This window comes from Leptodactylus fuscus, chromosome 1, assembly GCF_031893055.1.
Source record: "Leptodactylus fuscus isolate aLepFus1 chromosome 1, aLepFus1.hap2, whole genome shotgun sequence".
Lineage (NCBI taxonomy): Eukaryota > Metazoa > Chordata > Amphibia > Anura > Leptodactylidae > Leptodactylus > Leptodactylus fuscus.
In genome coordinates, this window is record NC_134265.1 from 144,703,933 (window position 1) to 144,726,232 (window position 22,300).

The window sequence follows — 22,300 nt, forward strand, 5'->3', positions numbered from 1 at the left end:
ACTTCTTGCTACCGGCAGCTTAGTCTTGTCAAAGGCGTATTGAGAATTATGCAGATACATTTAAAATACCTCACAGGGATTAACTAAAAAATATAAAAAGTTGCTAAAATATCAATGTTCCTAGGATAACACTGAACTCCAAAACCTCCAAATTAGGGTAACAAAAAGCGTTGTCATGAGAACATGAGCAAAGTGCTTTATTCACTGACTGTGTTCAATCTGAATTTATAATAATTCAAGACAACAATAAATTGTTAAAGGGGTTTTCAGAGCAAAAATGTTTGTTTTTTTAAAAGGTCTGTTTGTGCTATTAATAAGTTAATAAATGCACCCATATACCTTTTACAATGTTTTGCATTATTTCTGGTGTCTCTGGGAGCTCCTGGCATCCTCTGCATTTGTTTGTATGTTTCAGCTTCCAGCTATGTAACTTCCACACTAACCCCTCTCACCTCACTCCCTCCCCCCTCCTGTATGCCTCCCTCCCATACACCCCCTCCATGTCTCTCTAATTATCCCGCCCGCTACTAGCTCTTCCCAACTAACTCAGCGCACCCCCTCCCCACGTCGTCATACTTGTCTATCTTACTTCCAGTCTTCCTCTTGCAGGACAGTCCATCGTTCTTTTCTGACTGCTGGCGCCTGCTATAGACCCAGCGCTGTTCTGTAGACGACAATACACCTCTACTGTGCACCTCTCTGATGATGCTCCCACGTCTGCACAGTAGAGGTGGATTATTGGCTGCACAGAGCAGCGCTGGGTCTATAGCAGGTGCCAGCAGTCAGAAAACAGGGAGTAGCCATCCTGCAGGAAGGAGCCTGCAATTAATAGGGGTAAGTATAATGGACTGGATGCAGCAGAGGTGCATAATAGTGACATTTCATTTTTGGAAACGGGGAATGGATTGTCACCGGATAACCAGAAAATGTTTCTGGGGCAGTCACATGACCGCCCCAGGGATATGGGTAAATATACATATTTGCTAAATTATGATATTTAGAAAGTAGATGGGGGAGGGAGTTTAGATTAGACTAGGGATTTAATTTTATCCCGGACAACCTCAATAAAGGATTCTCTACCATTTGGGCTTTTAATGATACACTGTAAACCTGTAAAATTAAAAAAAGAAAAATCACCCCAAAATACACATAACACATGAAACAGAAAAATGTACTGATATGAAGCCATCAAGCCAGGTGTGAATACCATTTTGCAACGATATGATGATATTACAAATAGGATGTAGACTATGATACATAATAGAGTTATCATTTGCAGCATGCTGGCATTCACATATCCACCAATCTGAGAAGTGAATTTTCTATACTACAACTGCACACAAATGGTTTTCTAAGACTGGATTTGCAAAGTACAAAAAACAAAACAAGCAGAGACTATGAAAAAGAAAGGTCTAAGCTATACATCTTGTATCCTGTAGGGGCAAACGTTGGTGCTTTAGAGTCCACTTATGTAGTATGCTACAACTTAGGAATTGTACCGTGTCCTGGTAAGTCTGCATAAGAAATAGAATGTCCCCATGAAATAACAGTTCTGCTATTATACCTATATAGAAAACAGTAGCGTTTCTGTAGGTATAATTGACATCCTGCGATTTACAAAAACGCCACAGTTTTTGAAATCACAGCATTTCTGCTGCGGATATTTTCCTGCTATGTGTGGATGGGATTAGCCATAATTCCATCCACTTTGCGAGTACAGTAAAATGCCATGTTTTTCGAGGCCCCAGCCTAAAAAGGAATAGGGGGAGGTGAATTCTAAGTAAAGGAGCTCTATAATTTTTATTTCAACAGAATAAATATATTAGAGCACTATAGTGCTCACACTTCACACCGTAGAAATATTAACATACGGTAAATAGCTTTTTGTAAAAGTTATAAAAAAGGTCAAAGAAACTTTAGAAATTGTAAATAATTATTAATAAATTACTGAGACTATAAAAATGCTGCTTATTTTACCCATCACCATCAAATAATTGCTATGAATGGCAAGGAGGGGCTCAATATAGGAAGTTCTATACACAAAAGAACTATTAAGCCATGCTCATATAAGATCAGCGTTCTTTCTGTTCCTTTTTTGTTGAAAAAACAATTTGGGACTGGACAAACCCTTTACGTTGTCCTTCTGTTACATCCAATTATGGAATATTCTGTGGATTTGTCAGAAAGGGCTTTTGTTAAAAAATTGTCTGTTAGTGCTAGTAATGAGTTACTAAGTACACCCATATATCTTTAGCAGTTATTGGAGTGATTTCTGTAGGTCTCTGATTGCTGTTGGCATCCTCTGCGTTTGTTTACTTGGTATTAGCTTCCTTCTGTGCAACTTCCTCTGTAGCTTCTACACTAGCTCCTTCTCACCCTACCCCCCTCCTCTCTCACTCCATTATTCTCCCCCTCCTTGTTCACTAGCCTAGCGATTCCACCCATTACTAGCCCCTTCCATCATCTCCCTAGCCAAGCGATCCTGCCCACCCACTCTCTCCCCATCTCCCTAGCTAATCTATTCCACCCACTACAAGCAGAGTCAGAGGGGAGGAGCCGTTCCCACACAAAGTAAGGCTTGGTAAGTATTGATGGGGATGGGGGGGGGAGTAATGGTGACATTCCGTTTCGGATAATGGTGTAATGAGGACCGCTCCAGGGATGTGGGCAATTATAGATTTTATTAAATTGAAGTAAATTAGAAGTTAGGCAGGGGAGGGGGTTTAGTTTAGGAGTTAATTCTTAGTTTATCCTGGACAACCCTTTAAAAATAAAAAACCTTAATACTTACCTAGGGATGAGTCCAATGAGTCTCATCAGACTCATCTTTGGTGCTCCTGAGGCCAGCACTGTTCTTCAGTGAAGCTGGAGACCCTGACTCCACTTTGCATGCACCCGAGATCCGGCATACGTGCACTGAAGATGTGGTGTACTCCTCTGACTTCACTGAAGAACTGCATTGGAGGGGGAGTACAGACATTAGGTGAATATATAAAGCTTTATTATTTTTAATGCGGCCACATATTGTGTTATAACAGGTCAATTTGGCAGTGTAAATCCCCTGTCCATAACTAATATATAACTTGTAAAAGTTTGATGGCAACCATTTTCCTATGTGAGCTCTCTTTTGCATTAAATGATAGCCTACATCTGTCAAGAATATGACATCATTTCCTGTCTTAAGGCTTACAAAATCTAATCTCCTAATAATTCTAAGACCTCATGCACACAATTGTACTTTTTATCTGGAATTGCAGGTGAAAATACGGGCCCCTGCCATTCAATGGGCCCATAAACAGTCATAGTTTATGCGGAAGCATGTCCTGGCCCGAATTGAAGAGCTGCAAAATATGAAGCGGGTCCTATACCTGTCTGTCAAATCATTTACAATGTATGGGTCAGTGAAAACCGCAGATGACACATGGATACTTATCTGTGTGTCATTCGTGCTATTTTTTCTGACCCATAGACTGCACACTATTGTGGCATGTAGTCTAAGATTTCTATTACATATTTGGGCAGAACAAGCACTGTTAAATGCATTAAATGGATCTCATTTGCACCAGCCTTTAACATTGGAAAGCACATAAGGAATGAACAATCTCTACGCACAGTACATATACTTCATATAGCAAATGAGGGTAACAATAGAATAAATGGCAGAGCATTTTATTATAGTGTTTACTACTATTTACTGACATGTCTATCTGATGTTTGTGTGTCAATCGATGGCATTAATGTTTAGATTATATGGTCAATCCCACTCACCCACCCATCTAAGAATAAAATAAATTCTTTATATGTACCATAAAATCCAGGGTCAGTAATTGGATCAGTTAATTCACCTAAAACAGAAAAACAGAAAAGAAAGTAAGAGAAAATGTGTGAGTAATGTCATAGGTTCCATACACTTAGCTCTTACTAATCTTTCGATTATTTTTACACATACAGCATTATGTATGCCACACGGGACCTTTTATTTCTGGTCATTTATATAAGCACTGCACAAAATGAATCATTGATTCACATTTTAGCAGCTAATAAATTGTACATGCACCTATCCAAAGAACAGAAAAGTGGAAAAAATAACAGTCAATCTAGAAACAGGAACTTGCAGAACATCACAATGGAGTTTATCAGCAGTGAATGGAGGCGAAATGTGTGCACAGTGCTGTATGAACATATATCAATGCGTCTTTACTATGGGACTCAGATACAATACACGACACAGTCGGCGGTTATACAGTCCTATGAAAAAGTTTGGGCACCCCTATTAATCTTAATCATTTTTAGTTCTAAATATTTTGGTATTTGCAGCAGCCATTTCAGTTTGATATATCTAATAACTGATGGACACAGTAATATTTCAGGATTGAAATGAGGTTTATTGTACTAACAGAAAATGCGCAATATGCATTAAACCAAAATTTGACCGGTGCAAAAATATGGGCACCTCAACAGAAAAGTGACATTAATATTTAGTACATCCTCCTTTTGCAAAGATAACAGCCTCTAGTCGCTTCCTGTAGCTTTTAATCAGTTCCTGGATCCTGGATGAAGGTATTTTGGACCATTTCTTTCTACAAAACAATTCAAGTTCAGTTAAGTTTGATGGTCGCCGAACATGGACAGCCCGCTCTCAAATGATCTGAAAACAAAGATTGTTCAACATAGTTGTTCAGGGGAAGGATACAAAACGTTGTCTCAGAGATTTAACCTGTCAGTTTCCACTGTGAGGAACATAGTAAGGAAATGGAAGACCACAGGGACAGTTCTTGTTAAGCCCAGAAGTGGCAGGCCAAGAAAAATATCAGAAAGGCAGAGAAGAAGAATGGTGAGAACAGTCAAGGACAATCCACAGACCACCTCCAAAGAGCTGCAGCATCATCTTGCTGCAGATGGTGTCACTGTGCATCGGTCAACTATACAGCGCACTTTGCACAAATAGAAGCTGTATGGGAGAGTGATGAGAAAGAAGCCGTTTCTGCACGTACGCCACAAATAGAGTTGCCTGAGGTATGAAAAAGCACATTTGGACAAGGCAGCTTCATTTTGGAAACAAAAATTGAGTTGTTTGGTTATAAAAAAAGGCGTTATGCATGGCGTCCAAAAAGAAACAGCATTCCAAGAAAAACACATGCTACCCACTGTAAAATTTGGTGGAGGTTCCATCATGCTTTGGGGCTGTGTAGCCAATGCCGGCACCGGGAATCTTGTTAAAGTTGAGAGTCGCATGGATTCCACTCAGTATCAGCAGATTCTTGAGAATAATGTTCAAGAATCAGTGACGAAGTTGAAGTTATGCCGGGGATGGATATTTCAGCAAGACAATGATCCAAAACACCGCTCCAAATCCTCAGGCATTCATGCAGAGGAACAATTACAATGTTCTGGAATGGCCATCCCAGTCCCCAGACCTGAATATCATTAAACATCTGTGGGATGATTTGAAGCGGGCTGTCCATGCTCGGCGACCATCTAACTTAACTGAACTTGAATTGTTTGTCCAAAATACCTTTATCCAGGATCCAGGAACTGATTAAAAGCTACAGGAAGCGACTAGAGGCTGTTATCTTTGCAAAAGGAGGATCTACTAAATATTAATGTCACTTTTCTGTTGAGGTGCCCATACTTTTGCACCGGTCAAATTTTGGTTTAATGCATATTGCACATTTTCTGTTAGTACAATAAACCTCATTTCAATCCTGAAATATTACTGTGTCCATCAGTTATTAGATATATCAAACTGAAATGGCTGTTGCAAACACCAAAATATTTAGAACTAAAAATGATTAAGATTAATAGGGGTGCCCAAACTTTTTCATAGGACTGTAAGTGTCTCTATTTACGTAGAGATAAGAAATTACCCTGAACTTCTAGAGTTAATCATCAGTCTGGAGCCACATTAAATTGAATCTGGCCGGTGGTTCCTAGAGATGGGCGATCCTCTCAGGATTTGTTTTGTATACGGTTTGGGTGACTCAATTTGTTTCGGGTCGAATATGTTAGGTACAAATCACACCTTAAAATGGCTTAAAACAGTGTAGCATACTAGGAACCTACACTAGGAACCTATCTATCCAATTTCAAGCCCTCTAAGACAAACACAGCCAAAGTTATGTCAAAGTTAAAGTCAGATTATTATACTCTGGAGTATAATAGGTGGAGGCCCAGCAGAGGTGTACAAAATAAATAAAACATTCAGAAATCACCTTGTGTTACCTCTCTGGCTCTCTGCCTCCTCCATGTCGTCTGGAGCTCTCTTGTGACATCATGCGTCCGGGGTCACTGCTGAGGCCTTTGATTGGTTCTTAGCAGTTACATGGGCATGCCAAGTATCATGACGTCATGATGCTTGGCATGCCCATATGGCCGATGGTGGCCTAATCACAGGCCCCAGCAGTGACCTCAGGCACATGATGACACAGGAGAGCTCCAGACGCTGCAAGGTCTTAGCATAACTAGAAGTTTATTAAAGGGATTTGTCAGAAAATTAACATTAATGGCTTATCCTTATATTGATGGCATATGACTTCTGCTACTCCTGCAAATCAGTACAATGAAGGGACAGCAGTGTTCCACAAATGATGCCTTCATTGTTTACACAGGCACTGCACTACACACACAAACAAACTTGCAGCCACCATATTCTGCTGGTCAGCAGTGGTCCTGGGCAATATTCTCTATAAACTGTGCATTCTGCAAAGAGTTAATGAGGTCATCAAGACCAAAAATGGGTCTACTGATCTGTAGGTTGCAGATTTGTTTCTTAAATCAATCTCAGAGGATTTAGTTTAGATGGAGCAGTGGTCACAAAAGTTACATCCCATACCCTCCTACGGATAGGTAAACCCCTTTCAAACTAATTTAATAAGATCAAGGAAACTACACATAGGAGCAGTCTTATAATAGTCATCCAGAGCTGTGAGCTATGTTTACTCTGTATTAGCAGATTTAACTGATGCTAACTATAGAAGTCTATATTTTGTCAGCGGATCACAGAGGGTGTGGTAATGGTCATAAACAGTCGATTCATTAGTTGGTAATCTGAACTACAATTCTCATAGGATTAATAAAGCAGGATTTCCAAGTCTAATCCTTTTAGTAGGGACTCCTACCTATTCACCATTAGCATATAAGAACATACAAATCTGAAACTGAAGTGGCAGCAGATACCAGCTGAACTTCTTGACAATCTTTAGGACCACTCAGAGTTTTTATTATAGAATTTATTCTAGAAAACCCTTCGATTCAGAGCAATCAACTTCAAGTTTCAATAGCTTTGAATCTAACAAAGAACTTTCTAAGTGTCTTTTTACTCCTAGGCCAGTGACAGTGACAAGAGGACATCCTCTACGTCTGGAGGAGAGAAGGTTTCACCAGAAACATAGAAGGGGATTCTTCACAGTAAGAACAGCGAGGCTCTGGAACTCTCTGCCCCAGGAAGTGGTGATGGCGGATTCACTGAACAAGTTCAAAGTGGGCCTCGATGCCTTTCTTGAAGAGAAAAATATTACAGGTTATGGACTCTAGATTATAAGGACACGTTGATCCAGGGTTTTTATACTGACTGCCAGATTGGAGTTGGGAAGGAATTTTTTCCCCTGAAATGGGGCGATTGGCAAAACTCTCATGGGGTTTTTGTCTTCCCCTGGATCAACACTGTAGGGATTGTAGGGTTATAGGTTGGACTTAATGGACTGATGTCTTTATCCAACCTCATCTACTATGTAACTATAAGCAAAGAGATGTGTCTCCTTTAGAGTAAAGCTTACACTTTCATTTGGAAATCAACTCAAGTCCAGCTCATGGATTGTACATTCTGATGTACATTTGCTATCTTTTTCAATTTTACAATTTATGCAATGACAAGTCTAAAAAGGTGAGAAATACAATGAAGTACAGTAAATACATGCGTTATCTGCTGGTATTCAGGTCCACAGCAGTCATAATTGTAACTACTGGGAACCACAAACCTATCCACAAGTCAGCACTGCACCCTATGATAAAGTCTTTCATATTAGCCCTATTATACAGTGCCTTATGAGAAGGATCTGTGCTATCATTTTATAAAGTTATATAATACTTTGCTTTAGTGTTAGTGCCATCATTCTGCAATTCTTTTGTTTTTATTTTTTTTTTGGCTATATTATATAGTGATGCTGATTATAATGTTTAAATTGGTTATGATGCCAGCTATGTCGCAAACACCATCATGGGTATAGGAATTACAACTAATATTGTACATGAACAATGTACATAGAAGGCACGACATGTAACATTTCACAAGTACTGTAGATGTGCGGTAATAAACAGTAGAATGGTAACATCTTAGTAAGGCTCTTTTCACATTGTGTCTGTCTAAATTGGTAAATGGCAAAGTCACTGATGAAGAGACCTAGTAGTCCCGGAAACTTGTAATCTGTCATAATTTTTGTTAGCCATTAAAAAGGTATCAACTACTGAAGACTCAATCTTTATATTTGATTTCTACCTCTGATAGATGTTACTATGTAGATATACAATATATATCTATTGTTTGAAAAAACATATAACATGCAGTATATATAGTTTACTGGATACCTCTATGTTGTGAATGGTGAAATCTGTTGCCCTAATTCATACAACCAAAAAAATATTGATATTGATCTAAACAAGTCAGATGGAGGCCAAAAGGAGAGTATTTAGTCCTCTGTCAGGTGAATGGGAACCCACTAGAGATGAGCGAACACTAAAATGTTCGAGGTTCGAAATTCGATTCGAACAGCCGCTCACTGTTCGAGTGTTCGAATGGGTTTCGAACCCCATTATAGTCTATGGGGAACATAAACTCGTTAAGGGGGAAACCCAAATTCGTGTCTGGAGGGTCACCAAGTCCACTATGACACCCCAGGAAATGATACCAACACCCTGGAATGACACTGGGACAGCAGGGGAAGCATGTCTGGGGGCATAAAAGTCACTTTATTTCATGGAAATCCCTGTCAGTTTGCGATTTTCGCAAGCTAACTTTTCCCCATAGAAATGCATTGGCCAGTGCTGATTGGCCAGAGTACGGAACTCGACCAATCAGCGCTGGCTCTGCTGGAGGAGGCGGAGTCTAAGATCGCTCCACACCAGTCTCCATTCAGGTCCGACCTTAGACTCCGCCTCCTCCGGCAGAGCCAGCGCTGATTGGCCGAAGGCTGGCCAATGCATTCCTATGCGAATGCAGAGACTTAGCAGTGCTGAGTCAGTTTTGCTCAACTACACATCTGATGCACACTCGGCACTGCTACATCAGATGTAGCAATCTGATGTAGCAGAGCCGAGGGTGCACTAGAACCCCTGTGCAAACTCAGTTCACGCTAATAGAATGCATTGGCCAGCGCTGATTGGCCAATGCATTCTATTAGCCCGATGAAGTAGAGCTGAATGTGTGTGCTAAGCACACTCATTCAGCACTGCTTCATCACGCCAATACAATGCATTAGCCAGTGCTGATTGGCCAGAGTACGGAATTCGGCCAATCAGCGCTGGCCAATGCATTCTATTAGCCCGATGAAGTAGAGCTGAATGTGTGTGCTAAGCACACACATTCAGCACTGCTTCATCACGCCAATACAATGCATTAGCCAGTGCTGATTGGCCAGAGTACGGAATTCGGCCAATCAGCGCTGGCCAATGCATTCTATTAGCCCGATGAAGTAGAGCTGAATGTGTGTGCTAAGCACACACATTCAGCACTGCTTCATCACGCCAATACAATGCATTAGCCAGTGCTGATTGGCCAGAGTACGGAATTCGGCCAATCAGCGCTGGCTCTGCTGGAGGAGGCGGAGTCTAAGGTCGGACCTGAATGGAGACTGGTGTGGAGCGATCTTAGACTCCGCCTCCTCCAGCAGAGCCAGCGCTGATTGGCCGAATTCCGTACTCTGGCCAATCAGCGCTGGCCAATGCATTCTATTAGCCCGATGAAGTAGAGCTGAATGTGTGTGCTAAGCACACACATTCAGCACTGCTTCATCACGCCAATACAATGCATTAGCCAGTGCTGATTGGCCAGAGTACGGAATTCGGCCAATCAGCGCTGGCCAATGCATTCTATTAGCCCGATGAAGCAGAGCTGAATGTGTGTGCTAAGCACACACATTCAGCACTGCTTCATCACGCCAATACAATGCATTAGCCAGTGCTGATTGGCCAGAGTACGGAATTCGGCCAATCAGCGCTGGCCAATGCATTCTATTAGCCCGATGAAGTAGAGCTGAATGTGTGTGCTAAGCACACACATTCAGCACTGCTTCATCACGCCAATACAATGCATTAGCCAGTGCTGATTGGCCAGAGTACAGAATTCGGCCAATCAGCGCTGGCTCTGCTGGAGGAGGCGGAGTCTAAGGTCGGACCTGAATGGAGACTGGTGTGGAGCGATCTTAGACTCCGCCTCCTCCAGCAGAGCCAGCGCTGATTGGCCGAATTCCGTACTCTGGCCAATCAGCGCTGGCCAATGCATTCTATTAGCCCGATGAAGTAGAGCTGAATGTGTGTGCTAAGCACACACATTCAGCACTGCTTCATCACGCCAATACAATGCATTAGCCAGTGCTGATTGGCCAGAGTACGGAATTCGGCCAATCAGCGCTGGCCAATGCATTCTATTAGCCCGATGAAGCAGAGCTGAATGTGTGTGCTAAGCACACACATTCAGCACTGCTTCATCACGCCAATACAATGCATTAGCCAGTGCTGATTGGCCAGAGTACGGAATTCGGCCAATCAGCGCTGGCCAATGCATTCTATTAGCCCGATGAAGTAGAGCTGAATGTGTGTGCTAAGCACACACATTCAGCACTGCTTCATCACGCCAATACAATGCATTAGCCAGTGCTGATTGGCCAGAGTACGGAATTCGGCCAATCAGCGCTGGCTCTGCTGGAGGAGGCGGAGTCTAAGATCGCTCCACACCAGTCTCCATTCAGGTCCGACCTTAGACTCCGCCTCCTCCAGCAGAGCCAGCGCTGATTGGCCGAATTCCGTACTCTGGCCAATCAGCACTGGCTAATGCATTGTATTGGCGTGATGAAGCAGTGCTGAATGTGTGTGCTTAGCACACACATTCAGCTCTACTTCATCGGGCTAATAGAATGCATTGGCCAGCGCTGATTGGCCAGAGTACGGAATTCGGCCAATCAGCGCTGGCTCTGCTGGAGGAGGCGGAGTCTAAGATCGCTCCACATGAGTCTCCATTCAGGTCCGACCTTAGACTCCGCCTCCTCCAGCAGAGCCAGCGCTGATTGGCCAGAGTACGGAATTCGGCCAATCAGCACTGGCTAATGCATTGTATTGGCGTGATGAAGCAGTGCTGAATGTGTGTGCTTAGCACACACATTCAGCTCTACTTCATCGGGCTAATAGAATGCATTGGCCAGCGCTGATTGGCCGAATTCCGTACTCTGGCCAATCAGCACTGGCTAATGCATTGTATTGGCGTGATGAAGCAGTGCTGAATGTGTGTGCTTAGCACACACATTCAGCTCTACTTCATCGGGCTAATAGAATGCATTGGCCAATCAGCGCTGGCCAATGCATTCTATTAGCGTGAACTGAGTTTGCACAGGGGTTCTAGTGCACCCTCGGCTCTGCTACATCAGATTGCTACATCTGATGTAGCAGTGCCGAGTGTGCATCAGATGTGTAGTTGAGCAAAACTGACTCAGCACTGCTAAGTCTCTGCATTCGCATAGGAATGCATTGGCCAGCCTTCGGCCAATCAGCGCTGGCTCTGCCGGAGGAGGCGGAGTCTAAGGTCGGACCTGAATGGAGACTGGTGTGGAGCGATCTTAGACTCCGCCTCCTCCAGCAGAGCCAGCGCTGATTGGTCGAGTTCCGTACTCTGGCCAATCAGCGCTGGCCAATGCATTCTATTAGCCCGATGAAGTAGAGCTGAATGTGTGTGCTTAGCACACACATTCAGCTCTACTTCATCAGGCTAATAGAATACATTGGCCAATCAGCGCTGGCCAATGCATTCTATTAGCTTGATGAAGCAGAGTGTGCACAAGGGTTCAAGCGCACCCTCGGCTCTGATGTAGCAGAGCTGAGGGTGCACAAGGGTTCAAGTGCACCCTCGGCTCTCCTACATCAGAGCCGAGGGTGCGCTTGAACCCTTGTGCAGCCTCGGCTCTGCTACATCAGAGCCGAGGGTGCGCTTGAACCCTTGTGCACACTCTGCTTCATCAAGCTAATAGAATGCATTGGCCAGCACTGATTGGCCAGAGTACGGAATTCGGCCAATCAGCGCTGGCCAATGCATCCCTATGGGAAAAAGTTTATCTCACAAAAATCACAATTACACACCCGATAGAGCCCCAAAAAGTTATTTTTAATAACATTCCCCCCTAAATAAAGGTTATCCCTAGCTATCCCTGCCTGTACAGCTATCCCTGTCTCATAGTCACAAAGTTCACATTCTCATATGACCCGGATTTGAAATCCACTATTCGTCTAAAATGGAGGTCACCTGATTTCGGCAGCCAATGACTTTTTCCAATTTTTTTCAATGCCCCCGGTGTCGTAGTTCCTGTCCCACCTCCCCTGCGCTGTTATTGGTGCAAAAAAGGCGCCAGGGAAGGTGGGAGGGGAATCGAATTTTGGCGCACTTTACCACGCGGTGTTTGATTCGATTCGAACATAGCGAACACCCTGATATCCGATCGAACATGTGTTCGATAGAACACTGTTCGCTCATCTCTAGAACCCACGGTTATGTTTAAAGATGCCAGGATATATGTCAAGCAAACATTAGTAAACACAGTGTGAAAGAGTAAATGATATAGACACGTGGACATACAGTAGATACAGGATATACACCATGTGACCAAAAGTATCCAGACACCTGGCTGAAAATGACTTACAAGTTCGTGGCGCCCTCCATCAGTAATGGAGGGGGCTTGCACCTCTTGTTGTTTTGCGTGGCACTATCACAGCACAGGCCTACATTGATGTTTTAACCCCTTAGCGACCTTTGACGTACTATTACGTCATGGACGCGAGGTACTTTGCGCACCATGAAGTAATATTACGTCATGGTGATTCCGCCCGCTCACTAGCTGAGCGGGCGGAATCGGAACTGAGTGATAGCTGTTACTGACAGCTATCACCCTTTTCCATAACCTCCGGTCGGTACTTTTACCGATCGGAGGTTTTAACCCTTTGATTGCGATGGTCAAACATGACCACCGCAAACAAAGGGTGCCGCGATCTCTCCCCCCCCCGCCGGCACCCCCCGGACCGAGATCGGGGGGTGCCGGTATCTGTAATACGTAGTCTGGGGTCTGGTTAGTGACCCCAGACAGCCCTGAGCACTCACTTACCTGGTGATGCTCCCGGCGTCTTCTGGAAGTGAGTCTGTGCCGTCCGCACAGCTCACTTCCTGTGTCTAGAGTGAGACACGTGCAGGCTGTCACTGCAGCCTGTGTCTCAGTCTAGCGTAGAGAATCAGTGATGCAATCTTCACTGATCCATGTGTCCCATAGGGACACAAGAACAAGTAAAAAAAAAAGTGTAAAAAAAAAAATAAAGTATTTGAAAACAATTAATAAAGTTATAAAGTCCCAAAAATCCCTTTTTTCTATAAAAAATGAATTATGTAAAAAAAACACAAAAAATTAATAAAAACAATACATATTTGGTATTGTCGCGTCCGTAACAACCTGTACAACAAAACTGAAACAATATTTAATGTACACAGTGAACGGCGGTAAAAAATAACGGAAAAAACCCGCCGGAAGTAGTGATTTTTCGCCATCTCACCTTACAAAATGTGCTATAAAAAGTGATCAAAAAGTCATATGCACCCCAAAATAGTACCAATAAAATGCACAGGTTGTCCCGCAAAAAATAAGCCCTCAACCAACACTGTCAAGCGAAAAATAAAAATGTTACGCCTCTCAGAAGATGGCGATGCAAAAATCACTGATTTATGTCCCCAAATGTGTTTTTGTTCTGCAGACTTAGTATCGCATAAAAAAATAACATAAATGAGGTATCGCCGTAACCGTACCGACCCGCAGAATAAAGGTCACATGTTACTTATACTGTACGCTGCATGGCGAAAAATGTAAAAGGTAAAACTCAATACCAGAATTGATTTTTTCTCTTTTAAATCCAGCAAAAAAGAGTTAATAAAATGTAATCAGTAAGTTTTAGGCACCCCAAGATGGTGTCATTACAAAATACATCGCATCCCGCAAACAACAAGCCCTTATATGGCCACGTCAGCAGAAAAATAAAGAAAATATAGCCTCTACCAATGTGAAGACAAAATCACGCAAAATCGCCAAATCATTAGAACACAACTGGGTGCGGCAGGCAGGGAATGTATAAGCTGTGCAAGCGAATATCAGGGGACACCCCATATTTACAGCTTATGAGGGAAAATATACCAGAAGTGACCCCCAAAGTGACCCCAGTGTGACTCCCCCAATCATAGGAGCTACTGGGGGTACAGTAGGGAATTTAGTGTCTGCAATGTCCTCCGCACCGCTTATATATTCCCTCTTCGCCATCCGCTGTGCAGTCACGTCCGGGATACTAATACTCACTACACCCCCTGATAAATTCTTTTAGGGGTGCAGTTTTCAAACTGGGGTCACTCCTTTGTGGAATCCACTTTTCTGGTACCTTACAGGCTCTACAAACATGACATGGCGTCTAGATACCAAACATATGAATCTGTACTCCAAAAGCCGCATTGCGCTCCTTCCCTTCTGCCCCCTGCTGTGTGCCCAAACTGCAGTTTATGCCACATGTATGACACTGGTGTAACCGGGGTAATGTCATATGTGAGTATAAACTGATATTAGGGCACATATATGACACTGGTGTACCCCGGATAACGTACGTAATGTCATATGTGGGTATAAACTGATATTAGGGCCCAACCAGACACAGAAGGGAAGAAGGTTATTTGGTTTTTGGAGCACAGACTTAGACGGTTTGGTTTTTGGATGCCATGGCACTTTTGCAGAGACTCTAAAATTTCCCCTACAAAATGGGGTCACTTCTTGGGGAATTCCAGTTTACTGGCACCTCCAGGGCTCTGCAAAAACAACATGGCGCCCAGGAAGTCCCTCTAAATCTGTACCCCAAAAGCTATAAAGCGCAGTGCTCCTTCCCTTCTGAGCCCTGCTGTGCGCCCAAGCAGCAGTTTATACCCACATATATAATTTTTTTGCCCCTCGGGAAGGCCCACTTAATAGTTTTAGGAGTGCAGGTCTCTGACAACACAAAGTGGGTGCAATGCATTGGATACCAAAATGGCATATTTCTTTAAAAATTTCAATTTTTGGGAAGCATTTTTAGTCTCAAAATCATAATACCACTTGATACATTCCTTGATGGGTGTAGTTTCTAAAATGGGGTCACTTTTGAGGGGTTTCCATTGTATTGATACTTTAGGGGCTCAGCAAATCCGACATGGCACCTCAAAACTATTCCAGCAATATATGCCCTCCAAAATCCAAATAGCGCTCTTTCCATTCTGAGCCCCAACATGTACCCATACAGCAGATTATGATCCCATATGGGGTATTGCCGTGTTCAGGGGAAATTGTGTAACAAACTGTGGGGGGCTCTTAATTCTCTAACTACTTGCAAAAATTAAAAATATGGCGCTAAATGGACGATTTATTGGAAAAAAAGTAATTTTTCATTTTCACATCTCAATGGTAAAAAAATCTGTGAAACACCTGTAGGGTCCAAGTGCTCACTAAACCCCTTGATAAATTCCTTGAGGGGTCTAGTTTTCAAAATGGGCTCGTTTTTTTGGGGGGGTTTCCACTGTTCTAGCACTTCAGGGGCTCTCCAAATGCAACATGGTGCCTGAAACAGATTTCAGCTAAATTTGCCCTCCAAAATCCCAATAGCGATCCTTCAGCTCTGGACTTTACAGTGTGCCCATACATCACTTTACATCCACATGTGGGGCATTTCTGTAGTTGGGGCAAAGTGCTTGACAATTTGTGGGGTGCATTTTCTTTTTTAACTCCTTGTGGAAATGCATAATTTGGGGTTAAAGCTACATTTTATAGCAAAAAATGTCACTTTTCCTTTTGTTGGGCCAATTCTGTTACACTCCTGTAGGGTCAAAGGGCTCACTAAACCCCTTGGTAAATTCCTTGAGGGGTATAGTTTCCAAAATGGGGTGACATTTTGGGGGTTTCCACTGTTTTGGCACATTGGAGGCTCTGTAAAAGGGACATGGTGCCTGAAAAGTATTCTAGTAAAATCTGGCCTACAAAATCCAATTAGCGCTCCATCCGTTCTGAGAGCGACCGTGTGCCCGTACATTAGGGTACCAGCACATATGGGGTATTGTCGTGTTCAGGAGAAATTGTGTAACAAAATGTGGGGTGCAGTTTCTCCTTTAACCCTTTGTGAAGATGAAAAATTTGGGGCTACAGTGACATTTTATTATAAAAAAAGTTATTTTTCATTTTCACATCTCAATGGTAAAAAAATCTGTGAAACACCTGTAGGGTCCAAGTGCTCACTATACCCCTTGATAAATTCCTTGAGGGGTCTAGTTTCCAAAATGGGGTGACATTTTGGGGTTTTCCACTGTTTTGGCACCTTGGGGGCTTTGCAATCGGGGCATGGCGCCTGAAAAATATTCTAGCAAAATCTGGCCTACAAAATCCAATTAGTGCTCCATCCGCTCTGAGAGCGACCGTGTGCCCGTACATTAGGGTACCAGCACATATGGGGTATTGTCGTGTTCGGGAGAAATTGTGTAACAAAATGTGGGGTGCAGTTTCTCCTTTAAACCTTAGTAAATGTGTAAATTCTAGGGCTAAATGAATATATTAGTGACAGAAATTGAAAAATGTAAATTTGACTTCCATTTTGTTTTAATTGTTGTGAAATGCTGAAAGGGTTAAGAAACTTTCTAACTGCTGTTTTAGATTCTTTCAGGAGTGCAGTTTTTAGAATGGGGTGACTTTTGGGGGTTTTTATTAGAGAGGCCTTTCAAGTTCCCTTCAGAACTGAACTGGTCCCTTGAAAAATGTGTTTTGGAAATTTTCTTGAAAATTTGGAAAATTACTGCTTGACTTGTAAGCCTTATAATATCTGAAAAAAATGAAAGAGTGCTTAAAATTTGATTGCTACATAAATCAGAGACATGGTTAATTATATTTATGAAAAAATTCGGGTAGTATGACTTTCTATTTGAAAGGCTTGCAATTTCAAAGTTTGAAAACTGCATTTTTTTCAAAATTTTCACCAAATTTCCTATTTTTTCATAATTAAAGACAAAACATATCAACGAAAATTTACTACTGACATGAAGTACAATGTGTTACGAAAAAACAATCTCAGAATCACTTGTGTAAGTTAAAGCGTCTCAAAGTTATCGCCATTTAAAGTGACACATGTCAGATTTGAAAAAAGAGGCCTGGTCCTTAAGTCACTTTTGGGCTGTGTCTCTAAGGGGTTAAACACCTTCTTGCTTCCCACTGTTGAAGAGCAATTTGGGGATGGCGATTGCATCTTTCAACACGATCGAGCACCTGTACATACTGCCTGTGGCGGAGTGGTTACACGACAATAACATCTCTGTAATGGACTGGCCTGCACAGAGTCCTGACTTGAATCCTATAGAACACCTTTGGGATGTTTTGGAACGCCGACTTCGTGCCAGGCCTCACCGATCTACATCGATACCTCTCCTCAGTGCAGCACTCTGTGAAGAATGGGCTGCCATTCCCCAAGAAACCTTCCAGCACCTGATTGAACGTATGCTGTGAGAGTGGAAGCTGTCATCAAGGCTAAGGGTGGGCCAACACCATATTGAATTCCAGCATTACCGATGGAGGGCGCCACAAACTTGTAAGTCATTTTCAGCCAAGTGTCTGGATAATTTTGATCACATAGTGTAAGTTAATACTCATAGACACATCATGCACTTTTTATGACACTTTGTATATTTATTTCTTTATTATATCTTTTTATATATTCTGCTGTACTATAACTATGTAAAATGGAAATAAATGGATAAGCAGATGAAAGGAGAGCATAGCAACTGAATGAACTGGGGGGAATGACCTTAAGGATATGGCCCCATGTAGCACCTTGCAGCAAAAAAGCAGTGCGGGAAAAGCCACGGCAGTAGCATATCATTGTTTTTCCTGCAGAACTTTTCACAGAAAGTTCGTAGAGATTTCTTCTGTGGATTTTCTGCTTCAATTATTTAAACCACGATAGGGAAACCATAGGTATAATTGACATGTTGCGATTTCCAAAACTGCGACGGTTTTGTAAATTGCAGCATATCCACTGCGCGTATTTTACTGCACTATGGGGATGTGATTCACTAAAATCCCATCCACTACACAGTGACTGTAAAATGCCATTTATTTTATTGCGGCATTTCCACCGCAGGCAACCTCAGCGTTTCCACCACGTGGGGCTCTGACCTAAAGGTACATAACATTAGAATAGTCTAGGGTAATCAGATCATAGATACAGCTGTAGAATTCAGTCACTCAGTCAGGACCCAAGTCAGTAAAGATGTGTAAAAGTGCAAAAAGACCTGCAAGGGACACTGCAGAATGGAGCAGTGTGAACAGGTCAGGTGGTGGGTGTGTGGAACAAAACCTATAGTCGTATAGCACAATGAAAGTTGTGTTACATAGACCTCCTTGCAGAAATTAATTTCCAGATTTTAAGTTAGGACAATGTCTAATAGTCCATGGCAGTGAATTCTATAACACTGGTGCAACGCAGGAGAAGCCTAGACAAGAATGAACGAATGCAAGAAGGAAGAGTAAGAGTGAGAAGTCATTGCTGAGAGAAGAGTGAAAGTGGGCTGATTAATGGAAATGGAGGGCAGACGCACTTGAACTTGATGAATATGTGTCTTTTTTCAACCATACTAACTATGTAACCATGTAACTAGGATGGTACCACATTGTAAAAATAGAGTAGTAGGCAAAGCTTTCAATTTAATTTGAGAAGAAACAGATAACCAGTGTAATAATACAGATAGCAGAGTCACTGGTATACCTGTCAAACTAAAGATTAACCTGGCTGCTGCATGAGTTACAATAGCAGAGGTGAGAAGTGATTAGGGAAATCGCATACAGAGAAATAAATCAGATTAGTACTATATATATATATATATATATATATATATATATATATATATATATTTATTTATACAAATACAGATTTATATGTGTGCTAATCAACATAACTAACAGGAAGCTAAAATAAAAGTTCCTATTTCTACCATATAACCCATTCTCTAGTTGTGACCCGATAATAACATGGAAAAGTCTAGGAAAATTCACATTCCTATAGGGCTTCTCTATGGATCTGCCTGCAGGCTAAGTCTGGTCTTACACGACTGTAGTGGTTTCTCTGGTTCGCAATTTGCTGATCGGCAACACTGAATTACACTCCAAAGAGTCATTCCGCAGACGTCAGTGTCTAGCTGGACGCACCCATAGAGTTCTATAGGACAGTCCGTGCCGTGCCATGATGTCCGTGACTTTGCGGACCTGCAGTATTCAGTGCAGACCTCGGTCATGGCTATGCCCCAGTCAGGGACTGCCATAGATTTCTGGTATAGTAAATCAATACAGGCAGAAACATAAAAAAAGAGTAACAAAAAGGCCTTGGTAAATTGGCCCCTATAACTTGCTTATGGGACGCAGAATACTTGTAGTCTACTGCAAAATAGATTATGCTAAAATATTTATTATTTATTCCACAATGTATATAAAGTATTGCTGAAACCAGTATCTTTACTTGTGAACAGTTTTAACTACAAGTAATATCGATTTCATCATCTGCAGTTTTGGCTACAACTGAGACCATCATTTACTACAGTGTTACCGCGAGCAAATTTTATTTCACCAACTGCATCGGAACAATCAGGGCTCAGATCTTCTACAGTTAGGGTGGCATGGATGACACTAGTACTTGAGAACTGCAGTTGTAACTGCAACTAATAGGGTCTGTGATCTGCAGTTATTTATTTCACCAGCTGAAGAGTAAAATAAAGTTAATATAATATAATTTACTTGAGCTCTAATAGGACCTTATACAGTAGATGTGGGATTGTAGTGACTTGGTCAGTCATGTAGACATACAGAAAAAAATATTTCCTAGAAATCTCAGGACAAAAAAATAAACTACAGACATAAGGGATCATACATCAGTCTTGTGCATTGGATCAAGATGCACCTAAAGTATTAAGATGCACACACCTCTTAATAAATAAGGCACATAAAAAGTGCCACAACTCCTCCTATCAAGCCTACACATGCCCGTTCTTTCAGAAAATACACAGGAAAAAATGTTTGATCAAGCGAAATATAAAGCAACAACAATTTGTGTATCTTGAACTCTCCAACGATTTCACCAAGACAGCTTAGGCTTTTCTCTAACTTACTAGACTGTATGTAAAGAGAAGCATACATTTTTTTTTTTAATGTAGATTGTGAGCCCCATATAGGATCACAATGTACATTTTTTTCCTATCAGTATGTCTTTCTAGTATGGGAGGAAATCCACATAAACACGGGGAGAACATACAAACTCCTTACAGATGTTGTTCCTGGTGGGATTCAAACCCAGCACTCCAGTGCTGCAAAGCTACAGTGCTAACCACTGAGCCACCATGTAGCCCCAGAAGCATACATTTTACCAGGTACTTAAGAATAACAGATTCCAAAAAAAGAAGAAAGGTCATATGTACATACCATCTCCAGGATTTTTCATGAAGTGTGCCATAATTGTACGTTCATCTCTTCCATATTCATTCTCTGCACGTAAAGTATAAATTCCATTGTTTAGATGCGTTGGACTGTCGAGTTGAAGACAACCATGATGTTCACTCAAATTGTTGCTTGACTCATGAATTTTACTCCAAATAAAATCTGTTTCACTTAGTATATTTCCTTCATGAAACCACTGCAGCTTAGGAGTTGGGTTCCCCCTCACACTGAATGGGATGCACCAGTGATGGTCTAAAGTTGGGTAGTCTATTAGTGTGATGTTTGGTGGAACTAAAATAAAAAAAATAGAAAATTAGACATTCAAATATAGTAAAAATAATAGGCAGGACACAAACATTATAAAGTAATATTGCTTGGTTCCATTTGTCACCATACTATGCAATAATACATAGTAAACCAGGGCCAAAATGAAAAAGAAATCACATTTTATATGAATCTGCATTGAAAAGAAAAATTTGTGGCAATCACAGATCCAGGGTTTCTCAATAGTGAAACATAGAGGGGTGAAAAGATATAATGGTTCCATCTAGCTTCTACAGAATATTCCATTTGTCATCTGTCTCCTGTCCTCAGCTATTACTAAAAGCAAAGATGATGAACCTGTAGCTGTCAAAGTACATTAGGATTTGCAATTTTGCAATGGCCGGAGAGTCACAGGTTGGAGACCGCTGTGCTGCTGTATCCTGGCTGTCTAACTAGAGACAGCTATAAATATTATTGTATCCAGCAATGTCATAGTATTACTTAACTTTGTACAAGGGTTAAAACCCTGTCACAGGAAATTCAAGAGAGATGTATACGCCATAAATGCCTGATAGACGTGAGCATCTATCTGGACAGTGGAGGAAGGGGTTTCCCAGCATGTGCTGCCACCATTCCACTTAAAGCAAATGAGAGACGGGGGAGACCCCATTCTCTAGATATGTGTCTGCATCTATCAGACATTTATGCCATAACCTATGGCATAAATGTCATAGGTTATACATGTGTGAGATACGACAACATGAAGGAAAAAACAAAAGAGAACACCGTGCGGCACCTTGTGCATTATCCTTATGATGATTCTCACAAAAAAAATTGCACTAGTTATAGTCACCTTTGGATGCTGTGAAATTGATCACAGCACTCAAACAAATATTCAGCAATTAATGATTGATAGCTAGCAGATCCTATCCGTGCATCCACGTCTAGTACAGTGCAAAAGTTAAGACCAATCCAAAAAAACTTCTATAGAAGTTACCAATGGACAAATAGATCCGCGCTTACCAACCGTATTCTTGTTTCATTCGTTTATTAATAGCCTCTCACACAACGCGTTTCGAAAAGTCTTATGGGCCCTGATTAAAACTTTTGTCCCATTATCCACTCCCTAAAGTAACTTCTTGATAGCGATGGTTATGGGCGCTGCAGCAAAATCTCAGATTTCAACAACTGCAGTTAACAAGAATACGATGAGTGAGCAGTGCCCAGCATGTATTCAATACTGGGAGCTGCAAACGGTGGGAAACAACTGA

The 22,300-nt window shown here is 41.8% G+C and overlaps 1 protein-coding gene across 3 annotated transcripts in view; it reads right to left on the bottom strand.

Annotated features, from left to right (window-relative positions):
* Positions 1–22,300, bottom strand: part of NTRK2 (neurotrophic receptor tyrosine kinase 2) — a 202,494-nt gene that overhangs the window by 139,959 nt on the left and 40,235 nt on the right. For 2 of the 3 annotated variants that reach the window (XM_075278019.1, XM_075278014.1), the window contains exons 9-10: positions 20,751–21,056; positions 3,807–3,845 (exon numbers count right to left, since the gene is read on the bottom strand). In XM_075278019.1, coding sequence (XP_075134120.1) covers positions 3,807–3,845; positions 20,751–21,056 — 345 coding nt within the window. The remainder of the gene's footprint in view (positions 1–3,806; positions 3,846–20,750; positions 21,057–22,300) is intronic. The other variant, XM_075278024.1, reaches the window with a different exon arrangement.